At 33.7% G+C, this 21,889-nt stretch overlaps 2 protein-coding genes, 5 long non-coding RNA genes and 1 other non-coding gene across 11 annotated transcripts; 5 read left to right on the plus strand and 3 right to left on the minus strand.

Moving 5' to 3' along the window:
* Positions 1 to 177: 177 nt before the first annotated feature.
* LOC112052769 (transcription initiation factor TFIID subunit 13) lies at positions 178 to 6,216 on the minus strand. Of its 4 annotated transcripts, XR_002887330.2 has the most exons (6): positions 5,940 to 6,216; positions 5,678 to 5,856; positions 5,230 to 5,387; positions 3,143 to 3,183; positions 1,762 to 1,807; positions 214 to 280 (listed from the first exon to the last, which is right to left on the minus strand). XR_002887330.2 is itself a non-coding variant. In XM_024091985.2 (5 exons), exons 1-4 carry the CDS (start codon positions 5,979 to 5,981, stop codon positions 1,803 to 1,805), a joined length of 384 nt encoding a protein of 127 aa, XP_023947753.1. In that variant the 5' UTR covers positions 5,982 to 6,216; the 3' UTR covers positions 178 to 280; positions 1,762 to 1,802. The 4 variants fall into 4 exon arrangements, 3 of the variants coding, with proteins under 3 accessions (XP_023947753.1, XP_052740687.1, XP_052740686.1); XM_024091985.2 differs by lacking the exon at positions 3,143 to 3,183 and having other exon boundaries at positions 178 to 280; XM_052884727.1 differs by lacking the exons at positions 1,762 to 1,807; positions 3,143 to 3,183 and having other exon boundaries at positions 203 to 280.
* On the plus strand, positions 1,990 to 2,062 carry Trnar-ucu (transfer RNA arginine (anticodon UCU)). Its single transcript has one exon. It is a non-coding gene; the product is annotated as a tRNA-Arg (tRNA).
* Positions 6,217 to 6,357: 141 nt separating the features above from the next.
* Positions 6,358 to 8,502, plus strand: LOC128198583 (uncharacterized). Its single transcript, XR_008251326.1, has 2 exons — positions 6,358 to 7,331; positions 7,562 to 8,502. It is a non-coding gene; the product is annotated as an uncharacterized LOC128198583 (long non-coding RNA).
* Positions 8,503 to 8,584: 82 nt separating this feature from the next.
* Positions 8,585 to 9,961, minus strand: LOC128198585 (uncharacterized). The gene is made up of 2 exons (XR_008251328.1): positions 9,149 to 9,961; positions 8,585 to 8,799 (listed from the first exon to the last, which is right to left on the minus strand). It is a non-coding gene; the product is annotated as an uncharacterized LOC128198585 (long non-coding RNA).
* Positions 9,962 to 10,335: 374 nt separating this feature from the next.
* On the plus strand, positions 10,336 to 12,730 carry LOC128198581 (uncharacterized). The gene is made up of 2 exons (XR_008251324.1): positions 10,336 to 11,538; positions 11,791 to 12,730. It is a non-coding gene; the product is annotated as an uncharacterized LOC128198581 (long non-coding RNA).
* Positions 12,731 to 14,855: 2,125 nt separating this feature from the next.
* On the plus strand, positions 14,856 to 16,255 carry LOC128198582 (uncharacterized). The gene is made up of 2 exons (XR_008251325.1): positions 14,856 to 15,513; positions 16,024 to 16,255. It is a non-coding gene; the product is annotated as an uncharacterized LOC128198582 (long non-coding RNA).
* LOC128198584 (uncharacterized) lies at positions 16,024 to 18,981 on the minus strand. The gene is made up of 2 exons (XR_008251327.1): positions 18,080 to 18,981; positions 16,024 to 17,230 (listed from the first exon to the last, which is right to left on the minus strand). It is a non-coding gene; the product is annotated as an uncharacterized LOC128198584 (long non-coding RNA).
* Positions 18,982 to 19,157: 176 nt separating this feature from the next.
* LOC112052763 (RNA-binding motif protein, X-linked 2) lies at positions 19,158 to 21,804 on the plus strand. The gene is made up of 5 exons (XM_024091969.2): positions 19,158 to 19,316; positions 19,401 to 19,553; positions 20,231 to 20,360; positions 21,122 to 21,271; positions 21,675 to 21,804. The coding sequence occupies exons 1-5, from the start codon at positions 19,303 to 19,305 to the stop codon at positions 21,774 to 21,776; spliced, it is 549 nt and encodes a 182-aa protein (XP_023947737.2). The 5' UTR covers positions 19,158 to 19,302; the 3' UTR covers positions 21,777 to 21,804.
* The last annotated feature ends 85 nt before the right edge of the window (positions 21,805 to 21,889 follow it).

A 21,889-nucleotide genomic window follows, 5' to 3' on the forward strand; every position in this document is an offset into this window, starting at 1 on the left:
TTTCAAATATACGGCCGAGTTGAACTACTGTTTGTATTTATTTACTGTGGCCGGATGTATCTATGCGGTTCAAGACTTGTGTTTGGGAGTCCTTATACAAGGCCTATATCCAGCAGTGGATGTCCATCGGCTGAAAATGTTGATGATGGTGAAATAAAAGCCAAATTAATAAAAACTCAATTTATTAAGTACCTATCCATCTCAACATACGCGTAGGAACATTCGTATAAAACCGTCAATCCATCAATTTCAAGCACGCACTCTTCTTGAACCAGTCAATCTGGAAAGGATAATTTATTAACACTAATGAAATTCTTAATAACTATGCCTTGCACCTGTTATTTTATCTATTTTGACGGCTTCCGTGGCGCAGTGGTACGCGCGGTGGATTTACAAAACGGAGGTCCTGGGTTCGATCCCCGGCTGGGCAGATTGAGATTTTCTTGATCGGTCCAGGTCTGGCTGGTGGGAGGCTTCGGCCATGGCTAGTTACCACCCTACCGGCAAAGACGTACCGACAAGCGATTTAGCGTTCCGGTACGATGCCGTGTAGAAACCGAAAGGGGTGTGGATTTTCATCCTCCTCCTAACAAGTTAGCCCGCTTCCATCTTAGACTGCATCATCATTTACCATCAGGTGAGATTAGAGTCAAGGGCTAACTTGTAAAGAATAAAAAAAAAAAATTCTGAGGCATAAGTTTGTATCTGTAACTTTATAGGCTTAATTATCCACGATTTGAAGGCCGGTAACTTTATAGACTTGTTACTTTAAAGACTTAATTATCAGGGGCGTAGCTATATGTATGCCGCCGTATCTGCTGTATAAATGATAGGGGCCCCCTTACGCGTCAAAGCAAACATTTGTATAAGAGTTATCTTCAATATTACTTAATCTGGGTGATGCTTCACGGAAAAAACATACAAATAAACTGCAGAAATTACTAAAGTAAAAAAGCAATACTTTATGTTAGAGCAACTCAAAAACTAAAGAGATTTTTTGGGATTTGCCGCTCGTCTATTGGGCCTCCAACTAATTTTGTTACAGGGCACGTTACACGTTACGCCACTGTTCATTATCCACGATATATAGGCCGGTAACTTTATAGACTTAATTATCCACGATTTGAAGTCTTAAGTTTCGACTATTTTCTGTTGAACTTGTAGCTCTCTCAGCACTGGCAATTCGCTTACCTAATATTAAACCAGGCAGGTTTAAATCACTTAGGTACTATACCTAGAAAACCAAACAGAGTCAAAATATAAAATCCTAAAATTGATCCGTGCTGAGAATCGAACTTAGAACCTGTTGATAACTGTGGCGTGTATAGGGTAGGTATGCACTATATTTTAACTAGGGTATGCACTAGTAAGCGCAGTGTTGGCCGACCCCCCACCAGGTGGACTGACGACATCAAGCGAGTCGCATTGATTCGCTGGATGCAGGCAGCTCAGTATCGTGATGTTTGGAAGTCCCTACAAAAGGCCTATGTCCTGCAGTGGACGTCCATCGGCTGATATGATGATGATGATGATGATGATGATGATGCACTATATAAACAAATTGTACAAAATAGGAAATTCTTTATCCAATGCTTTGTCCAATCCAATGTTCGTTAATGAGTCCTCGGGGCATTTTTGCATCTATGTTTTACTAACTGAACGCCAGAGGTCGTCTTGCTCAAAACATTCAAAACAACTTCAAAAATAATGTAGGTTCCAAAAATTTTGCTACTTACAAAAATGTACTACTTACTTACTTACCTTATTATTTATTAGCCTCTTATAGTATTATATTCAACTTATCATTCTGCAAAAAAGAGGGAACGCTATTTATACACATAGATAACACTAAAATCGAACATTCACCCAACAAAAACCCAGACTAACAACTGTGCCCAACAACTGTGTCAACAAACAACAAAATATGTACCCATTAGTTATACCTAGTATATCTGCAATACATTGCGGATTATAATCGTGTTACATACAGTCCCTGTGGCGCAGTGGATAGCGCGTTGGACTTCTAATCCAAAGGTCGTGGGTTCGATCCCCACCAGGGATGACCAAATTAAATTTTGAAATATTTAATTTAGAAACCATCTTTAGTTTCGTTTAGTGTAAATAGTGTAAATTTATGCATTATTAGTACTAACATATTACGGTAAATCATTAGAATCATTTAGGTATTTACTTCTACTTCTACAAAAATTTAAATTTTGTGATATTATCTTTAATTAATTTCAAAATATTGTTTTCAGATGTCACTAATAGGAAAAAATAAGTTCCAATTTCACTCTGTTCTGTTTTATCAGAGGTTCAATTCAATAAAAACCAAGATGCCTAGCCTGCGACCACTGACTAGTGAAGAGAAATGTACAAAATGTCGGCTAATGACGGCGGAGTAGTCACATTCCCATTTCTTTCGTCACAGCACAACAAAACTCAACAAAAGTGCTGCTATTAGTTGATATTTTGTCTATTTCCCTCATTGACCTCTTATAATAAAAGAACGCACAATCATGTAGAAAATTTCACTTAAAAACTGGCCAATTTCGCTTTGACAGTTTTTGAATTATTGGTAAAGAAAAAATTAAAGGCCTTCAAATATAGTCCAATATTCAATAAAATCCCAAATTCAGAGTAAATTCAACCTTAAGGATTGAGTATAAGGTTGAATTTGCAAATGCGACTACATGAATTGTATGCCAAGAAGTTGTGTTTGGCACTCATTGAGTGGGGATGTTTTTGGGTAGCTGATTGTGCATCCACTTTTTAATAGGAGATCGATGATTTCCCTTCAAGATACGTCGTTTGGTCGCATGTAAGGCGTTCAACATAATAATGATGCCCAACAATTAAATGGTCACAAAATAAATCATTAGACAGTCTTTCAGATTATAAATTTAATTAAATTTAATATCAAAAGCTATTAAAATAAAACTGTAGACCGTCTGAAAATTAGCAGTGGTAACCATTGGGGTGATGAGGGTTATTTGTATTAACATACACAAATGTTAGTTTGTGCTGAACATTTATTAGCATAATTTAACAACACACAAAGCAATAATTAATATTTGTAGCATTTAGTACACAGTGCAAACACAAAAGCGATGTGGCAAAAGATCATTTCATTGTTACTTGCATCGTCAGTTGCGAACGAACACCAAACTTACTGTTGGTCTTCTATAAGTTGAAAAAATTGTTTAAAACATTTAAAAAGTACATTTGTCTTAAAAGTAAATAGTTAATATTTAATTTAATGTATTGTTTATTTGCTTGAGTATTTTTTATATAAAAATTAATTATATTTTTTACTATATAGTCAGTCCATTCTGGTACAAATTGGTTTTGGTGGTAGTGACAATGTTTAGACAAGTGTGATAGACACATTTTTGTGTAAAACTGTGTTTGCAGAAACAACATTTTTTTTCATTATTTATTCTTTACCCTTGACTACAATCTCACCTGATGGTAAGTGATGATGCAATCTAAGATGGAAGCTGGCTAACTTGTTAGGAGTACTACACACTCCTTCAGTATTAAACACGCAAATGGTCCATCATCTTACCACTAAGTACATCTAATCCATTTACAGACATGTTTTAACTTAATAGTTGAACTGTTCAGTTAAATCATATATCCATGTGTCCGTCAGTTTTAACTGTACTGTTTTTTTCTAAAGATTTTGACTGAAATTTCAAACAGATAATACTGGGCCTGTAGCCATGTGGCACGTCGATTCTCTTTCTACAAACGCTAACGCTTCGAAAACGAACAAAATGAATGGGAATGACATTTGTTGTCAACAAGTTATGTGATCAAGTAGTCGATCGGATCCGTCACTCCCATACATTTTGTTAGTTTTTGGAAGTGTTAGCGTTTTTAGAAAGAGAATCGACGTGTCACATGGCTACAGGCCCTGTACAGTTAATGCAGTAAAAACTGAATGTCAGTAGGTAAAGAAAATTGTGTTCCCAGAATAGATTGACTATACAAGCAGTTATTACAGTATAATTTTATTTTACTTGCAGTCTTTTTCTTGCTTGTATTTAACTATATTATATTTGAGCAGATTCAAACATAGCTTGTGGTAATAAAATAAATCAAGTAGAATTTAAATTAAATTAGTCATGAATACAATAAGTACTTTTAACAGATAAGAAACCTGTTGACCTATACAATGAAATGTTTGAACTAAATTGTTCTCCTCAAAAGTAAGCTAATAGTTTTGTTAATTTTGTCTTTCCACTATCAACATTCTAACATCATTATTGAAGCAAAAACTATTTAATATGTAGGAGTATTACTACCAATACATAGTATTACTTACAATGTAAATATTACATTACAACTTCTTTATATAACATTGTAAACTGTAAATTAATATTATTTTCTTATTTGCTTATATCATTAGTAACTTAAATTAATTTCATTATAAATAGTTTTCACTGTACATTAACAAAGATATTTTCAAGGTTCATAACTCATTTTTATTATTTTCTTAATTCATTTTTATTAAGTATAAAGGAAAGTTCTGTCATAACACCTGGTGATTTGAATTATAAGAAAAAAATCATCAGAACAAAATTATTTTAGATTATACTATGTTCGACAGGCATAGGACACATAAAACATCAAAAACATTATTATCTATTTGGAACTCATTTAACATACAATATGTTAAGGGAATTTTTGGTTACATCATGGTGGGATTTTGAGAGTTTAAAAAGTGACAAATATGAATAAATATTCTTCAATATTTTTTTTTTTTACTGTTAAATTTGTTTGTTATTTAAGTTTTTAGCTGTTGTAGCAGTGTTGCGTTGCAGTTGTAACACAAAGTATTAAGATTTTATCTCTATTGCCGTTTAATCTATAGGAATTTTTTTACGTTCAATAATAGGATTTGAATTTGAATTTGCATTCAGTTACAAGAGGCTTATGCCCAGCAGTGGATGCATAATGGCTGATGATGTATCAGAATTTTTTTAAAAGGATTAACAAAAAAGTTCATAAGATCAAAACCTTTTTTCAGTTTAATCCATCAGTAATCAGTTGACTATAAACTGACTTTTGATAAAAGTCACTCCTATGAGATTTAAGATCAAACCTACAAAACTTTTCTTTATACCTATTATTGATTTTATAATTAACAATTCAGACTATTTTACTTGTAGTGCAAAAAATGCAAGCATAAAATTGCATTATCAATGTATTGGGATTACTTACCAACATATTTGACTTCATCAAAAGCTTTTCTAGCTTTCTTGAGCTCCTCATTCATGGTTAGAAGGTCTTTGACCCTCGCATATTTGCGTGGGTCCTTTCTCACAAGAAATATTATGTCTTCAACTTGTACTCTGCCTGGTCTGCCGACTTCCATTGCTCTATAAAACAGTATGATTTGTGTTCTTGATGTCTGTCACAAAGAGCTACTTAAATAAACTATAATATATCATCTTTATCAGCTTATTTCAATGCCTCCTAGACCCTGAACTCCCTCCTCACAGGAGGGCAGAGCTTAGACCCTGCATGCTGCTCTACTGCAGATTGAAATTAACAGTCACTATCAGATGTAACATGCTCTCCAAGGTTCAGAGTTGTAAGTTGTACAGTTCCAGATTAGGGTTGTACTTCTCAACTCTTGGCTGACAATTAATAATGAAAACTTATTTACCTGTGTGTAGTTTCAGTGATAAATTCAATAACAAGATCTTCTAGAAAGTCGACACTCTCTGTGTAAGGATTCTGGTCATCTCCAAACCCATACATCATACATCTGAGCTCTTTACTGAACAATCTTTTTCTACCTGACGCTGTTGCACCCAGTTGTTGTTCTGTGTCTTCATCCTCAAACTGAAAATGTTATAATATTGTTAATAAAATAAATTATTTTGACCTAAATTTCATTCAACGTTTCTTTAATACTGCTTTGTTACCTGATCAAACTGATCTTGATTTTCTGGTGTGGGTGTAGTCATATTGAAGTTATTCTAATTGAATTCAATAGTGTTGGATCAATAGTTTGTCTTACAGCTCCTTAAAATTTAACTTCTATAATGTTCACAATTTTAATTTAAAAAACTTTATAACCACAAACGACTGAAGAAATATTTAGAACACTGTAAACGGCAAACGGGGAAATATGAGTTATAATAGTTAATAAATAGTTTAATCTAAAAAGAAGATTAAAGTTAAAACAGTTTCAACAAACAAACCAACCAAACCAAACAAAATTAACAAAATTACAGATTATTAATAATAACACTACCACAAACACAAACGTCAAATGAAGAACCTGAAGAACAATAACAAAATAAAAAAATGATTTTTTTTATTAAACTACTTTTACTTTATGGTTCTGTGTTCTAGCCAGGGGCCTAATTGTCTAACGCAAACGATTGAATTTGACAGTTAAAATCGTACGTTTTTACTTGTCAAACGGCTATTTCGGATTGTGTAAGCCAATGGAAAGCCATCGGTTGGGCATAGTTAGTTCATTACGATTAGATCGTTATTTTTATACGAAGAGTGAATGATTTGTTAAGATTTGACAGTTATTTGCGATTGTCTTCGAATTGTGTAAAGTTTTATGTTCATAGCTTATGTCAAAAACTTACGATGGGTCTTGAGTCACCTTTGATCGTAAAACGGACAAATTGTGGATGTCCAAAATTCCAAAATAATAATTTATATTTTATTAAATATCTAAAATTAATATTTTTTCCATTCTAAATCTCTCAATTCAGTCTCCCCGTCCACAGTTAGCATTTTTAGGACGAAACTTTGCGAAGTGTTTTGTTTGTAAACAATGAACTCTGTTAAAAAGAGTAATAAATAATATATTCTTTGCAATGAACCTATAAAGTCAAAACAATGAAGTTAATTGAGTGCTATTAATCGATTTATATAGGATGCTGAGACTTGGACTCTGAGAGAAAGTGAGAAAAAGAATATACACGCTCTAGAAATATGTTGAAGAAGAATGCTTGCATATCCTGGACACAGTCTCACTCCTCCAAGAACTGGGGATCAAACAGCATCTTTCTTCCAGCATCCAATGTCTTCTTACACACACTTTCTTTGGACGTACCAGAGAAAGAGACGATAAGTCCATAGAGCGACATAAACTCAATACCTACGATATTTAATACCATACCATGTTTTAGATTTCTGCGACATCTTGCATGTTGTTGTATCCAATGTGTTGGGATCTGTGTTCCAGGGCTTATGTGTTTAGTTAAGTTTGCTGGTTATTAAGCAAAAAGGAATCGAATTTCATTTTTAAAATTATGATTATGGCGAACGAACTCTTTCGTCATCGCTCATAGGTACATTTACATTTTCCATTGGTGCATGCCCACCCTAGGAATCCTAGGATTCTGAGCTACCGAATAGTGGTAGTGGGTGGGAGTAGAATAGGATAGGAATAGGGAATGAGTCAAAGTGAAGCTTGTCTGTCTGCTATATTATCTTAGTACACAAACTACACTTACATTGAGATTAAATGTTGATGTGTGTATTTTATAATATGCTCAATATTAACAATTTTGCTTTACAGGATATTTGGAATATGCCCTATAACTGCAGACTCCAATATTGCAAAAAGCACCTGCAATACAGTGGAATAACATATTGGTGTGCTGAAGAAAAGATGGCAAAGGCTTTTAGCTGATAGGTCATTGTACTGATGACCCTGTTATCTGGTCAAATCATAAATGTGTGTGTATTATCAAAATATTTACATAGATTGTGAAATGCTGATGATATTTGATTTGGTCTTTGATATTTGAAAATAAAAGAATACTTACTTCGCTAAGTTTGTTTTATGTAGTCTTTTCCAAAACTAAAGCTTTCAGTTTAACATTTTACTATTAATATTTTTTTTTACCATTACAATAATTAAATAAATTATTCAAAAAAATGTAGTTGTAAAAATACATTTATAATACCTGTGTATGTTCACCCCCCTGCAGTTTCACCCACATAATTCCTGTTCCCGTGGGAAGGAATATATGGCCTATAATACTCAAATGTGGATTTTTATTGGTAAAATAATCTTCAACATTGGTTCAGTAGGTCCAGTGTTTACCCCTACAATCTCACAAACTGTATCTTTTTATTACAGTATATTGACTACTAGTATTCTAAGAATTATGAAAAAGACACCTCTGAGGGTGAAATAGGGGTTGGAAGTTTATAAAAAAAAGATTTTTTTAAGTTTATTTATTATAATAATAATAAATACAGTAAACATAGACTTTCAGGTAGACATTTTTTAAACCCTGAAACCACAAAGCTTAAAAATAATCAAATATATACTTCTCATCCAAACAGTCGGCCTGTACAGTACTTGCAGACACTGTTTTGATGATTAGTATATTTTCTTAAATCAGAAAAACGAGTCATCATCATGGATCAGTCATCAATCATGGATTCAGCCCTGCCCACTGTACTTGACAACATATTGGCCATACTTAAATGTTAAAGCATGTTTATTTTTAAATATGTTTTACTGTAAATAAATTATTACAGATGCTATCTTTCTAACAGCTAGCAGGATAGGTACAATGAAGTTACACACTAAATAATCAAATTTATTTTATAATTAACAAAAATGAGTAAGAATATAGATGGATGGCTGACATAGAGAGCTCCTGGAATTAGACACACACACACACCACATAATTCTTAAGCTGGCTCAGCTAGTCAGTCTTGTTGTCAAAGCACTCATCGTCATGTCTCTGAGTCAATATCAGTGGTTCATCATAATGGTCTGTTCATAATAATCAATTTAGTCTGAAATTAAAAAAAAAAAAATATTTCATACTAAAAGTTACATAGAATCTTTGAGAGGAAAACATTAGCAGTGGTGTCCTGGGTTTGATCCCTGGCTGGGCCGATTGAGATTTTCTCAATTGGTCTAGGTCTGGCTGGTGGGAGGCTTCGGCCAGTTATCACCTTACTGGCAAAGACCTACCACTAAGCGATTTAGCATTCCGGTATGATGCCATGTAGAAACCAAAAGGGGTGTGGATTGTCTTACTACTCCTAACAAGTTAGCCCGTTACCATCTTAGATTACATCGTCACTTACCATCAGGTGAGATTGTAGTCAAGGGCTAACTTGTAAAGAATAAAAAAAAAACCTGCTCCAATGTGGATTGGTAGTTATGGTGTTAATATACCACTATCAGATGTTAATGATAATTAATGTTCTGAAGGTCCTGTGTTTGATCCCCGGCTGGACCAATTGAGACTTACGGCCAAGCGATTTAGCATTCCGGTGTGATGATGTGTAGCAACTGAAAGGGTTGTGGATTTTCAGTTTAAATTGTAAAGAATAAAAAATAAAATAAAACAGTAACATTTTGCTCTCAGTAGAGGATTTTGAATGGTATATCTAAATGCCTAGATAAACTAACTCTGCGAACCCATTGTAATTATGACACTGTTGTTGGCTGGTGAAGAAATAAAACACCCTAAAGAGCTAGAGAACTGTTCAAATCCTTTAATAATAAGTCTGTTTGTGAAGTCACTCATCACACACTTAGGTAAACCTATGTATATTAGTGCCGATTCATACGAGACTTAGAGATTAACACTGGGATAAAAATAACAAGCGGACTTTTCTAAGAGACAGAGGAAATGCCCACCCTCTCCTTTTGCGCAGCCCGGATGTGCTAAATACTTCCGAACAAAGAAATTACTGCTATAACTAGTGCAGGGACATGTAGTAGACAAGCAGCGCGATTACTTATTAATCGGTCATTGTTGATTGTTCTTCAGTTGGCTAACTGTAAGTTAACTACTTGTAGTTACGCTAACCACCTTAGCCCTGCCTTGCCTGAATTAAGGGTTGTTTTAATGAGAAACTTCTTAAGAAATGGACATCGACAAAATTAGATAGAGGTAGTTTTCTTTTTTGTTTATACTTTTATATTTTTGATTAACAATAACACAAACGAAGTAAACTTTGCTCCTAAGATCACTATAATTTAGTAAAACTTTGCTCAATTTCTAAATTCTCTTTAAAACCTGAAAAATAAAAATTTTGTTTTGTTTTGTTAAATTAAAATTTCTAATCCACAGGTTATTAATATGCTATGTTTCACCACAGACTAATAGGATACCCCGTTATTTTGACACTAGCCTACACAGACAACAGGGAGATTACCAAATAGTCCAAATAGCCCTTGGTTAAATTCGTTAATTGCGTTTTGTTACTTGAGTTGCATGTACCATTTTCTCACGCTATTTTCTTCAATAGTAGATATTTTTCGTGAAATTTAATACTTCTTTAATGTTTTAAACAAAAGACATAAAACTTTGTTAAAATATATGCATTATTATGGAGTTTGACTTAAATTTGATACTATTATTAACGATAATTTCACTATCGTTTTGCATAAACAATACGCAATCTTCATGAATGATTTCAGTTCATCGTTCACCATCCGGTCTTCATATAATGAACTAAATTAGACAATACCAATGTAAAGTTACGATTGATCGTTGATCGTAGCCGATCGTATGAACTTTACGATCAATGAACTCCGTTAGACAATTAGGCCCCAGGGGCCTAATTGTCTAACGCAAACGATTGAATTTGACAGTTGAAATCGTACGTTTTTACTTGTCAAACGGCTATTTCGGATTGTGTAAGCCAATGGAAAGCCATCGGTTGGGCATAGTTAGTTCATTACGATTAGATCGTTATTTTTATACGAAGAGTGAATGATTTGTTAAGATTTGACAGTTATTTGCGATTGTCTTCGAATTGTGTAAAGTTTTATGTTCATGGCTTATGTCAAAAACTTACGATGGGTCTTGAGTCACCTTTGATCGTAAAACGGACAAATTGTGGATGTCCAAAATTCCAAAATAATAATTTATATTTTGTTAAATATCTAAAATTAATATTTTATTCCATTCTAAATCTCTCAATTCAGTCTCCCCGTCCACAGTTAGCATTTTTAGGACGAAACTTTGCGAAGTGTTTTGTTTGTAAACAATGAACTCTGTTAAAAAGAGTAATAAATAATATATTCTTTGCAATGAACCTATAAAGTCAAAACAATGAAGTTAATTGAGTGCTATTAATCGATTTATATAGGATGCTGAGACTTGGACTCTGAGAGAAAGTGAGAAAAAGAATATACACGCTCTAGAAATATGTTGAAGAAGAATGCTTGAATATCCTGGACACAGTCTCACTCCTCCAAGAACTGGGGATCAAACAGCATCTTTCTTCCAGCATCCAATGTCTTCTTACACACACTTTCTTTGGACGTACCAGAGAAAGAGACGATAAGTCCATAGAGCGACATAAACTCAATACCTACGATATTTAATACCATACCATGTTTTAGATTTCTGCGACATCTTGCATGTTGTTGTATTCAGTGTGTTGGAATATGTGTTCCAGGGCTTATGTGTGTGGTTTAGTTAAGTTTGCTGGTTATTAAGCAAAAAGGAATCGAATTTCATTTTTAAAATTATGATTATGGCGAACGAACTCTTTCGTCATCGCTCATAGGTACATTTACATTTTCCATTGGTGCATGCCCACCCTAGGAATCCTAGGATTCTGAGCTACCAAATAGGAATAGGAAATAATAGTAGATAAGCCAATGGGTGGGAGTAGAATAGGATAGGAATAGGGAATGAGTCAAAGCGAAGCTTGTCTGTCTGCTATATTATCTTAGTACACAAACTTCACTTACATTGAGACTAAATGTTGATGTGTGTATTTTATAATATGCTCAATATTAACAATTTTGCTTTACAGGATATTTGGAATATGCCCTATAACTGCAGACTCCAATATTGCAAAAAGCACCTGCAATACAGTGGAATAACATATTGGTGTGCTGAAGAAAAGATGGCAAAGGCTTTTAGCTGATAGGACATTGTACTGATGACCCTGTTATCTGGTCAAATCATAAATGTGTGTGTATTATCAAAATATTTGCATAGATTGTGAAATGCTGATGATATTTGATTTGGTCTTTGATATTTGAAAATAAAAGAATACTTACTTCGCTGAGTTTGTTTTTTGTAGTCTTTTCCAAAACTAAAGCTTTCAGTTTAACATTTTACTATTAATATTTTTTTTTACCATTACAATAATTAAATAAATTATTCAAAAAAGTGTAGTTGTAAAAAATACATTTATAATACCTGTGTATGTTCACCCCCTGCAGTTTCACCCACATAATTCCTGTTCCCGTGGGAAGGAATACATGGCCTATAATACTCAAATGTGGATTTTTATTGGTAAAATAATCTTCAACATTGGTTCAGTAGGTCCAGTGTTTACCCCTACAATCTCACAAACTGTATCTTTTTATTACAGTATCTTGACTACTAGTATTCTAAGAATTATGAAAATGACACCTCTGAGGGTGAAATAGGGGTTGGAAGTTTATAAAAAAAAGATTTTTTAAGTTTATTTATTATAATAATAATAAATACAGTAAACATAGACTTTCAGTTAGACATTTTTTAAACCCTGAAACCACAAAGATTAAAAATAATCAACTATATACTTCTCATCCAAACAGTCAGCCTGTACAGTACTTGCAGACACTGTTTTGATGATTAGTATATTTTCTTAAATCAGAAAAACGAGTCATCATCATGGATCAGTCATCAATCATGGATTCAGCCCTGCCCACTGTACTTGACAACATATTGGCCATACTTAAATGTTAAAGCATGTTTATTTTTAAATATGTTTTACCGTAAATAAATTATTACAGATGCTATCTTTCTAACAGCTAGCAGGATAGGTACAATGAAGTTACACACTAAATAATCAAATTTATTTTATAATTAACAAAAATGAGTAAGAATATAGATGGATGGCTGACATAGAGAGCTCCTGGGATTACACACACACACACACCACTAATTCTTAAGCTGGCTCAGCTAGTCAGTCTTGTTGTCAAAGCACTCATCTTCATGTCTCTGAGTCAATATCAGTGGTTCATCATAATGGTCTGTTCATAATAATCAATTTAGTCTGAAATTAAAAAAAAAAAATTAATCTTTCATACCAAAAGTTAGATAGAATCTTTGCGAGGAAAACATTAGCAGTGGTGTCCTGGGTTTGATCCCTGGCTGGGCCGATTGAGGTTTTCTCAATTGGTCTAGGTCTGGCTGGTGGGAGGCTTCGGCCAGTTACCACCTTACTGGCAAAGACCTACCACTAAACGATTTAGCATTCCGGTACGATGCCATGTAGAAACCAAAAGGGGTGTGGATTGTCTTACTACTCCTAACAAGTTAGCCCGTTACCATCATAGATTACATCATCACTTACCATCAGGTGAGATTGTAGTCAAGGGCTAACTTGTAAAGAATAAAAAAAAAACCTGCTCCAATGTGGATTGGTAGTTATGATGTTAATATACCACTATCAGATGTTAATGATAATTAATGTTCCGAAGGTCCTGTGTTTGATCCCCGGCTGGACCAATTGAGACTTACGGCCAAGCAATTTAGCATTCCGGTGTGATGACGTGTAGCAACTGAAAGGGTTGTGGATTTTCAGTTTAAATTGTAAAGAATAAAAAATAAAATATAACAGTAACATTTTGCTCTCAGTAGAGGATTTTGAATGGTATATCTAAATGCCTAGATAAACTAACTCTGCGAACCCATTGTAATTATGACACTGTTGTTGGCTGGTGAAGGAATAAAACACCCTAAAGAGCTAGAGAACTGTTCAAATCCTTTAATAATAAGTCTGTTTGTGAAGTCACTAATCACACACTTAGGTAAACCTATGTATATTAGTGCCGATTCATACGAGACTTAGAGATTAACACTGGGATAAAAATAACATGCGGACTTTTCTAAGAGACAGAGGAAATGCCCACTCTCTCCTTTTGCGCAGCCTGGATGTGCTAAATACTTCCAAACAAAGAAATTACTGCTATAACTAGTGCAGGGACATGAAGTAGACAAGCAGCGCGATCACTTATTAATCGGGCATTGTTGATTGTTCTTCAGTTGGCTAACTGTAAGTTAACCACTTGTAGTTACGCTAACCACCTTAGCCCTGCCTTGCCTGAGTTAAGGGTTGTTTTAATGAGAAACTTCTTAAGAAATGGACATCGACAAAATTAGATAGAGGTAGTTTTTCTTTTTTGTTTACTTTTATATTTTTGATTAACAATAACACAAACGAAGTAAACTTTGCTCCTAAGATCACTATAATTTAGTAAAACTTTGCTCAATTTCTAAATTCTCTTTAAAACCTGAAAAATAAAAATTTTGTTTTGTAAAAAATTTAAATTTCTAATCCACAGGTTATTAATATGCTATGTTTCACCACAGACTAATAGGATACCCCGTTATTTTGACACTAGCCTACACAGACAACAGGGAGATTACCAAATAGTCCAAATAGCCCTTGGTTAAATTCGTTAATTGCGTTTTGTTACTTGAGTTGCATGTACCATTTTCTCACGCTATTGTCTTCAATAGTAGATATTTGTCGTGAAATTTAATGCTTCTTTAATGTTTTAAACAAAAGATATAAAACTTTGTTAAAATATATGCATTATTATGGAGTTTGACTTAAATTTGATAATATTATTAACGATAGTTTCACTATCGTTTTGCATAAACAATACGCAATCTTCATGAATGATTTCAGTTCATCGTTCACCATCCGGTCTTCATATAATGAATTAAATTAGACAATACCAATGTAAAGTTACGATTGATCGTTGATCGTAGCCGATCGTATGAACTTTACGATCAATGAAGTCCGTTAGACAATTAGGCCCCAGGGGCCTAATTGTCTAACGCAAACGATTGAATTTGACAGTTGAAATCGTACGTTTTTACTTGTCAAACGGCTATTTCGGATTGTGTAAGCCAATGGAAAGCCATCGGTTGGGCATAGTTAGTTCATTACGATTAGATCGTTATTTTTATACGAAGAGTGAATGATTTGTTAAGATTTGACAGTTATTTGCGATTGTCTTCGAATTGTGTAAAGTTTTATGTTCATGGCTTATGTCAAAAACTTACGATGGGTCTTGAGTCACCTTTGATCGTAAAACGGACAAATTGTGGATGTCCAAAATTCCAAAATAATAATTTATATTTTATTAAATATCTAAAATTAATATTTTTTTCCATTCTAAATCTCTCAATTCAGTCTCCCCGTCCACAGTTAGCATTTTTAGGACGAAACTTTGCGAAGTGTTTTGTTTGTAAACAATGAACTCTGTTAAAAAGAGTAATAAATAATATATTCTTTGCAATGAACCTATAAAGTCAAAACAATGAAGTTAATTGAGTGCTATTAATCGATTTATATAGGATGCTGAGACTTGGACTCTGAGAGAAAGTGAGAAAAAGAATATACACGCTCTAGAAATGTGTTGAAGAAGAATGCTTGCATATCCTGGACACAGTCTCACTCCTCCAAGAACTGGGGATCAAACAGCATCTTTCTTCCAGCATCCAATGTCTTCTTACACACACTTTCTTTGTACGTACCAGAGAAAGAGACGATAAGTCCATAGAGCGACATAAACTCAATACCTACGATATTTAATACCATACCATGTTTTAGATTTCTGCGACATCTAGCATGTTGTTGTATCCAATGTGTTGGGATCTGTGTTCCAGTGCTTATGTGTGTGGTTTAGTTAAGTTTGCTGGTTATCAAGCAAAAAGGAATCGAATTTCATTATTATCGAATAAAATTATGATTATGGCGAACGAACTCTTTCGTCATCGCTCATAGGTACATTTACATTTTCCATTGATGCATGTCCACCCTAGGAATCCTAGGATTCTGAGCTACCGAATAGGAATAGGAAATAATAGTAGATAAGCCAATGGGTGGGAGTAGAATAGGATAGGAATAGGGAATGAGTCAAAGCGAAGCTTGTCTGTCTGCTATATTATCTTAGTACACAAACTACACTTACATTGAGACTAAATGTTGATGTGTGTATTTTATAATATGCTCAATATTAACAATTTTGCTTTACAGGATATTTGGAATATGCCCTATAACTGCAGACTCCAATATTGCAAAAAGCACCTGCAATACAGTGGAATAACATATTGGTGTGCTGAAGAAGAGATGGCAAAGGCTTTTAGCTGATAGGACATTGTACTGATGACCCTGTTATCTGGTCAAATCATAAATGTGTGTGTATTATCAAAATATTTATATTTGATTTGGTCTTTGATATTTGAAAATAAAAGAATACTTACTTCGCTGAGTTTGTTTTTTGTAGTACTATCCAAAACTAAAGCTTTCAGTTTAACATTTTACTATTAATATTTTTTTTTACCATTACAATAATTAAATAAATTATTCAAAAAAGTGTAGTTGTAAAAAATACATTTATAATACCTGTGTATGTTCACCCCCCTGCAGTTTCACCCACATAATTCCTGTTCCCGTGGGAAGGAATACATGGCCTATAATACTCAAATGTGGATTTTTATTGGTAAAATAATCTTCAACATTGGTTCAGTAGGTCCAGTGTTTACCCCTACAATCTCACAAACTGTATCTTTTATTACAGTATCTTGACTACTAGTATTCTAAGAATTATGAAAATGACACCTCTGAGGGTGAAATAGGGGTTGGAAGTTTATAAAAAAAAGATTTTTTTAAGTTTATTTATTATAATAATAATAAATACAGTAAACGTAGACTTTCAGTTAGACATTTTTTTAAACCCACACAGCTTAAAAATAATCAAATATATACTTCTCATCCAAACATTCGGCCTGTACAGTACTTGCAGACACTGTTTTGATGATTAGTATATTTTCTTAAATCAGAAAAACAAGTCATCATCATGGATCAGCCATCAATCATGGATTCAGCCCTGCCCACTGTACTTGACAACATATTGGCCATACTTAAATGTTAAAGCATGTTTATTTTTAAATATGTTTTACCGCAAATAAATTATTACAGATGCTATCTTTCTAACAGCTAGCAGGATAGGTATAATGAAGTTACACACTAAATAATCAAATTTATTTTATAATTAACAAAAATGAGTAAGAATATAGATGGATGGCTGACATAGAGAGTTCCTAGAATTAGACACACACACACCACATAATTCTTAAGCTGGCTCAGCTAGTCAGTCTTGTTGTCAAAGCACTCATCTTCATGTCTCTGAGTCAATATCAGTGGTTCATCATAATGGTCTGTTCATAATAATCAATTTAGTCTGAAATTAAAAAAAAAATTAATATTTCATACTAAAAGTTAGATAGAATCTTTGAGAGGAAAACATTAGCAGTGGTGTCCAACCAATTGAGGTTTTCTCAATTGGTCTAGGTCTGGCTGGTGGGAGGCTTCGGCCAGTTACCACCTTACTGGCAAAGACCTACTACTAAGCGATTTAGCATTCCGGTACGATGCCATGTAGAAACTAAAAGGGGTGTGGATTGTCTTACTACTCCTAACAAGTTAGCTCGTTACCATCTTAGATTACATCATCACTTACCATCAGGTGAGATTGTAGTCAAGGGCTAACTTGTAAAGAATAAAAAAAAAACCTGCTCCAATGTGGATTGGTAGTTATGGTGTTAATATACCACTATCAGATGTTAATGATAATTAATGTTCCGAAGGTCCTGTGTTTGATCCCCGGCTGGTCCAATTGAGACATACGGCCAAGCGATTTAGCATTCCGGTGTGATGACGTGTAGCAACTGAAAGGGTTGTGGATTTTCAGTTTAACTTGTAAAGAATAAAAAATAAAATAAAACAGTAACATTTTGCTCTCAGTAGAGGATTTTGAATGGTATATCTAAATGCCTAGATTAACTAACTCTGCGAACCCATTGTAATTATGACACTGTTGTTGGCTGGTGAAGGAATAAAACACCCTAAAGAGCTAGAGAACTGTTCACATCCTTTATTAATAGTTATTTAATAAGTCTGTTTGTGAAGTCACTCATCACACACTTAGGTAAACCTATGTATATTAGTGCCGATTCATACGAGACTTAGAGATTAACACTGGGATAAAAATAACATGCGGACTTTTCTAAGAGACAGAGGAAATGCCCACCCTCTCCTTTTGCGCAGCCCGGATGTGCTAAATACTTCCCAACAAAGAAATTACTGCTATAACTAGTACAGGGACATGTAGTAGACAAGCAGCGCGATCACTTATTAATCGGGCATTGTTGATTGTTCTTCAGTTGGCTAACTGTAAGTTAACCACTTGTAGTTACGCTAACCACATTAGCCCTGCCTTGCCTGAGTTAAGCGTTGTTTTAATGAGAAACTTCTTAAGAAATGGACATCGACAAAATTAGATAGAGGTAGTTTTCTTTTTTGTTTACTTTTATATTTTTGATTAACAAATAACAATAACGAAGTAAACTTTGCTCCTAAGATCACTATAATTTTGTAAAACTTTGCTCAATTTCTAAATTCTCTTTAAAATCTGAAAAATAAAAATTTTGTTTTGTTTTGTTAAATTAAAATTTCTAATCCACAGGTTATTAATATGCTATGTTTCACCACAGACTAATAGGATAACCCGTTATTTTGACACTAGCCTACACAGACAACAGGGAGATTACCAAATAGTCCAAATAGCCCTTGGTTAAATTCGTTAATTGCGTTTTGTTACTCGAGTTACATGTACCATTTTCTCACGCTATTTTCTTCAATAGTAGATATTTTTCGTGAAATTTAATGCTTCTTTAATGTTTTAAACAAAAGACATAAAACTTTGTTAAAATATATGCATTATTATGGAGTTTGATTTAAATTTGATAATATTATTAACGATAGTTTCACTATCGTTTTGCATAAACAATACGCAATCTTCATGAATGATTTCAGTTCATCGTTCACCATCCGGTCTTCATATAATGAACTGAATTAGACAATACCAATGTAAAGTTACGATTGATCGTTGATCGTAGCCGATCGTATGAACTTTACGATCAATGAACTCCGTTAGACAATTAGGCCCCAGTAGCCACGATTAGCCTATTAAATTGGATTGGATCACTCATTCCCGGAGATCCTACAAAAAAAAAGTTCTGTGGTTATCAATGTCAGTTGTCACTTGTCATCTTGTTATTCTTAGTATGTCAATGTCAGGGTTGACACCTGAGGAGGCTTGAATTTGAAATTTGAATTGAATATTAAATAGTTTTGTGAGGTTATGTTTTGTTTTGTATAACAAAATATTATATTTTTTGTGGAATAATTTTAAATGACTGCAACAGATTCAAAGTCTTTAAATATTTAATAGTTAAAACATAATTTATCATCATGAATCCCATGACGTGGGTATAATGAATATTATTTTATAAATTATGTTGTGATTCCCATTTCGTTATATTGCTGTACTATCATCTTGTTTGTTACAGAAATGTGAAAAATGTATTGAAGTTAAGCGAAAGAGAGCTCGCTGGCAATTCAAAAAGTTCTTGGCATGATCAGTACAAAGATAGCGCTTGGTTATTCATAGGCGGCTTGCCATACGATTTGACGGAAGGAGACGTTATTTGTGTTTTTTCTCAGTAAGTGGAGCACGAAAAAATAATCGTTACATTATTTTAGGTATATAGTTTGTAACGCAAACCCATATTATACTAATATTTGAAAAAATTAAGTATATTTATCAAATATACTTAATATTATAAATTCCAAATAAAAAGTCAATCTGTCTGTTACCCTTTCACGGCTAAACCACTGAACCGATTTGGATGAAAATTGGTGTTTAGATATAGTGATCATTCGACCAGAATATAGGTTTCTATCATAGGAATCAGGTCTTTATCCTGGAAAAGTATAGTTCTTAGAGAGCATCTAAAATCGTCAGCGTAGGAAGTCTTGTAGTTTTGTAAACCCTTAAGAGAGTATCTAAGGCTGTCATTCTAGATCTATTATCTCTTAGGTTGTTTTGTATTCACTTACAATATTGGAGACTTTTACACAATAATTTCTCCTAAAGCCTTAACTTGGATACATGTAGTAAAAAAAGAGCAGAGACAATCTCTCAGGTTGTTTTGTATTCACTTACAATATTAGAGACTTTTGCACACTAATCTCTCCTATATAGAGCCTTAACTTGGATACATGTAAAAAAAAGAGAGCAGAGACAAACTAAATGTCCAGTTAGTGTTGGTAATGCCTTGTTTGGGAAGTGTTACATCTAAGAAATTATGTATTAACATAAAGTATTTTATTTGTCAAGGTATGGAGAAATCGTTAATATTAATTTAGTGAGAGACAAAGGAACAGGCAAATCAAGAGGATTTGCATTTATTTGCTATGAAGATCAAAGGTCGACTATTCTTGCAGTGGACAATTTGAATGGAATTAAGGTAAATACCACTTCTATTATAAAGAAATGGTGAAAAAAGATACATAATTGTAATATAGCTGTGGACCAATGTTACCAAAAAATTTGCAAAAACAGGCTTTTTCTGGTGGACAGGCTGCATTTTTTTTCCTTACAAGTTAGCCCTTGACTACAATCTCACTTGGTGGTAAGTGATGATGCAGTCTAAGATGGTAGCGGGCTAACTGGTTAGGATGAAAATCCATGCACCTTTAAAAGTGTGTCATAGAAAGAATTTTCATTTTGTACAATTTGTATGAATTGTTGAGTAGCCCAGTGGATATGCCTCTGCCCCTGATTCAGAAGACATGGGTTCAAATCCATTCTGGGGCCTGCAGCTCCAACTTTTCAGTTGTGTAGTGCATTTTAAGAATATCATGTGTCTCAAACGGGGGAGAAAAACTTGCTTATTTGAGAATATTTTATTTCTCTGTTTGTGTGAAGTCTGTCAATCCTTTGGCAGAGTGGTGGACTATTGTCTGGTGGCTGGTGGTGTGTGGTGGTCTAACCCCTCTTATTCTAAGAGGAGACTGGAACTGGAAAATAGGTTGCTAATGATGAGCATTTCCTAGTAAACAACACTGCAGTCCACTGGTGTATGCAAAGCTAAATTGCTGATAAAGTTCTAATTTATAAAGATTATATGAATGGTGAAGTGATGACTCCTATCCATATAATGCCATTGATATAACTTACTACAACTATAAACAATCCAAAAACATGAATAACAAATTCTTTTACCAGATTTTAGGTAGGACAATTCGGGTGGACCACTGTGAACAATATAGAGTGCCAAACGCAGACATGACCAAAGTAGACGAGTTGACAGCATTGGTAAGGGCAGAAGGATGTGCACCTACACTACAAACGCCACAAGATGTGCCTGTTAAAAAGGTAAATAATATATTTGGACAAAAAACTATCTAGCTTCAAAGTAAGATAAGATAGTGCAGCCATAAGTCCATCAACATAAGGCATAGGTGTTGACCCTCACATGCTTATAATTAAACTGGCTATAGATGTGGAACAAATCATAAATAACTATGGTGATATTACCATGAATGGTAATGATTCCCTGGACAATCTCTTGTCATAAAAACCAAAATAGCAAAAAACATGTTTTTTTATTTATTTCCATGTTATTTACAAATTTTGACTAGGTTGCGTTGAACTTATTTTAGACAAAAGCAAAACTAAGACAATGTTGCGCACTGTTGAAACTTTCATCTTCACTTTTTGTTGTTGTTAATGCAGCCTAACTTCTTTCCACAGTTTAGTTTTTTACCATTTATTTCAGGAGATCCACAAAGAAAAGAAAAAGAAACATAAAGAAAAGAAAAGCAAAAAGAAAAAGAAACACAAGAGCAAGTCTGATTCTGATGATAGTTCCAGTAATTAAGATTCCAATAAATTTTTCAAGAATGAAATTGATTCTTTTTATTAATTATGCTTAGATATGATCAAAAATTTTATTGTTGCTATCACACTGATATTGCAACTTGGAGACACCCG

Source organism: Bicyclus anynana, chromosome 12 (assembly GCF_947172395.1).
Source record: "Bicyclus anynana chromosome 12, ilBicAnyn1.1, whole genome shotgun sequence".
NCBI lineage: Eukaryota > Metazoa > Arthropoda > Insecta > Lepidoptera > Nymphalidae > Bicyclus > Bicyclus anynana.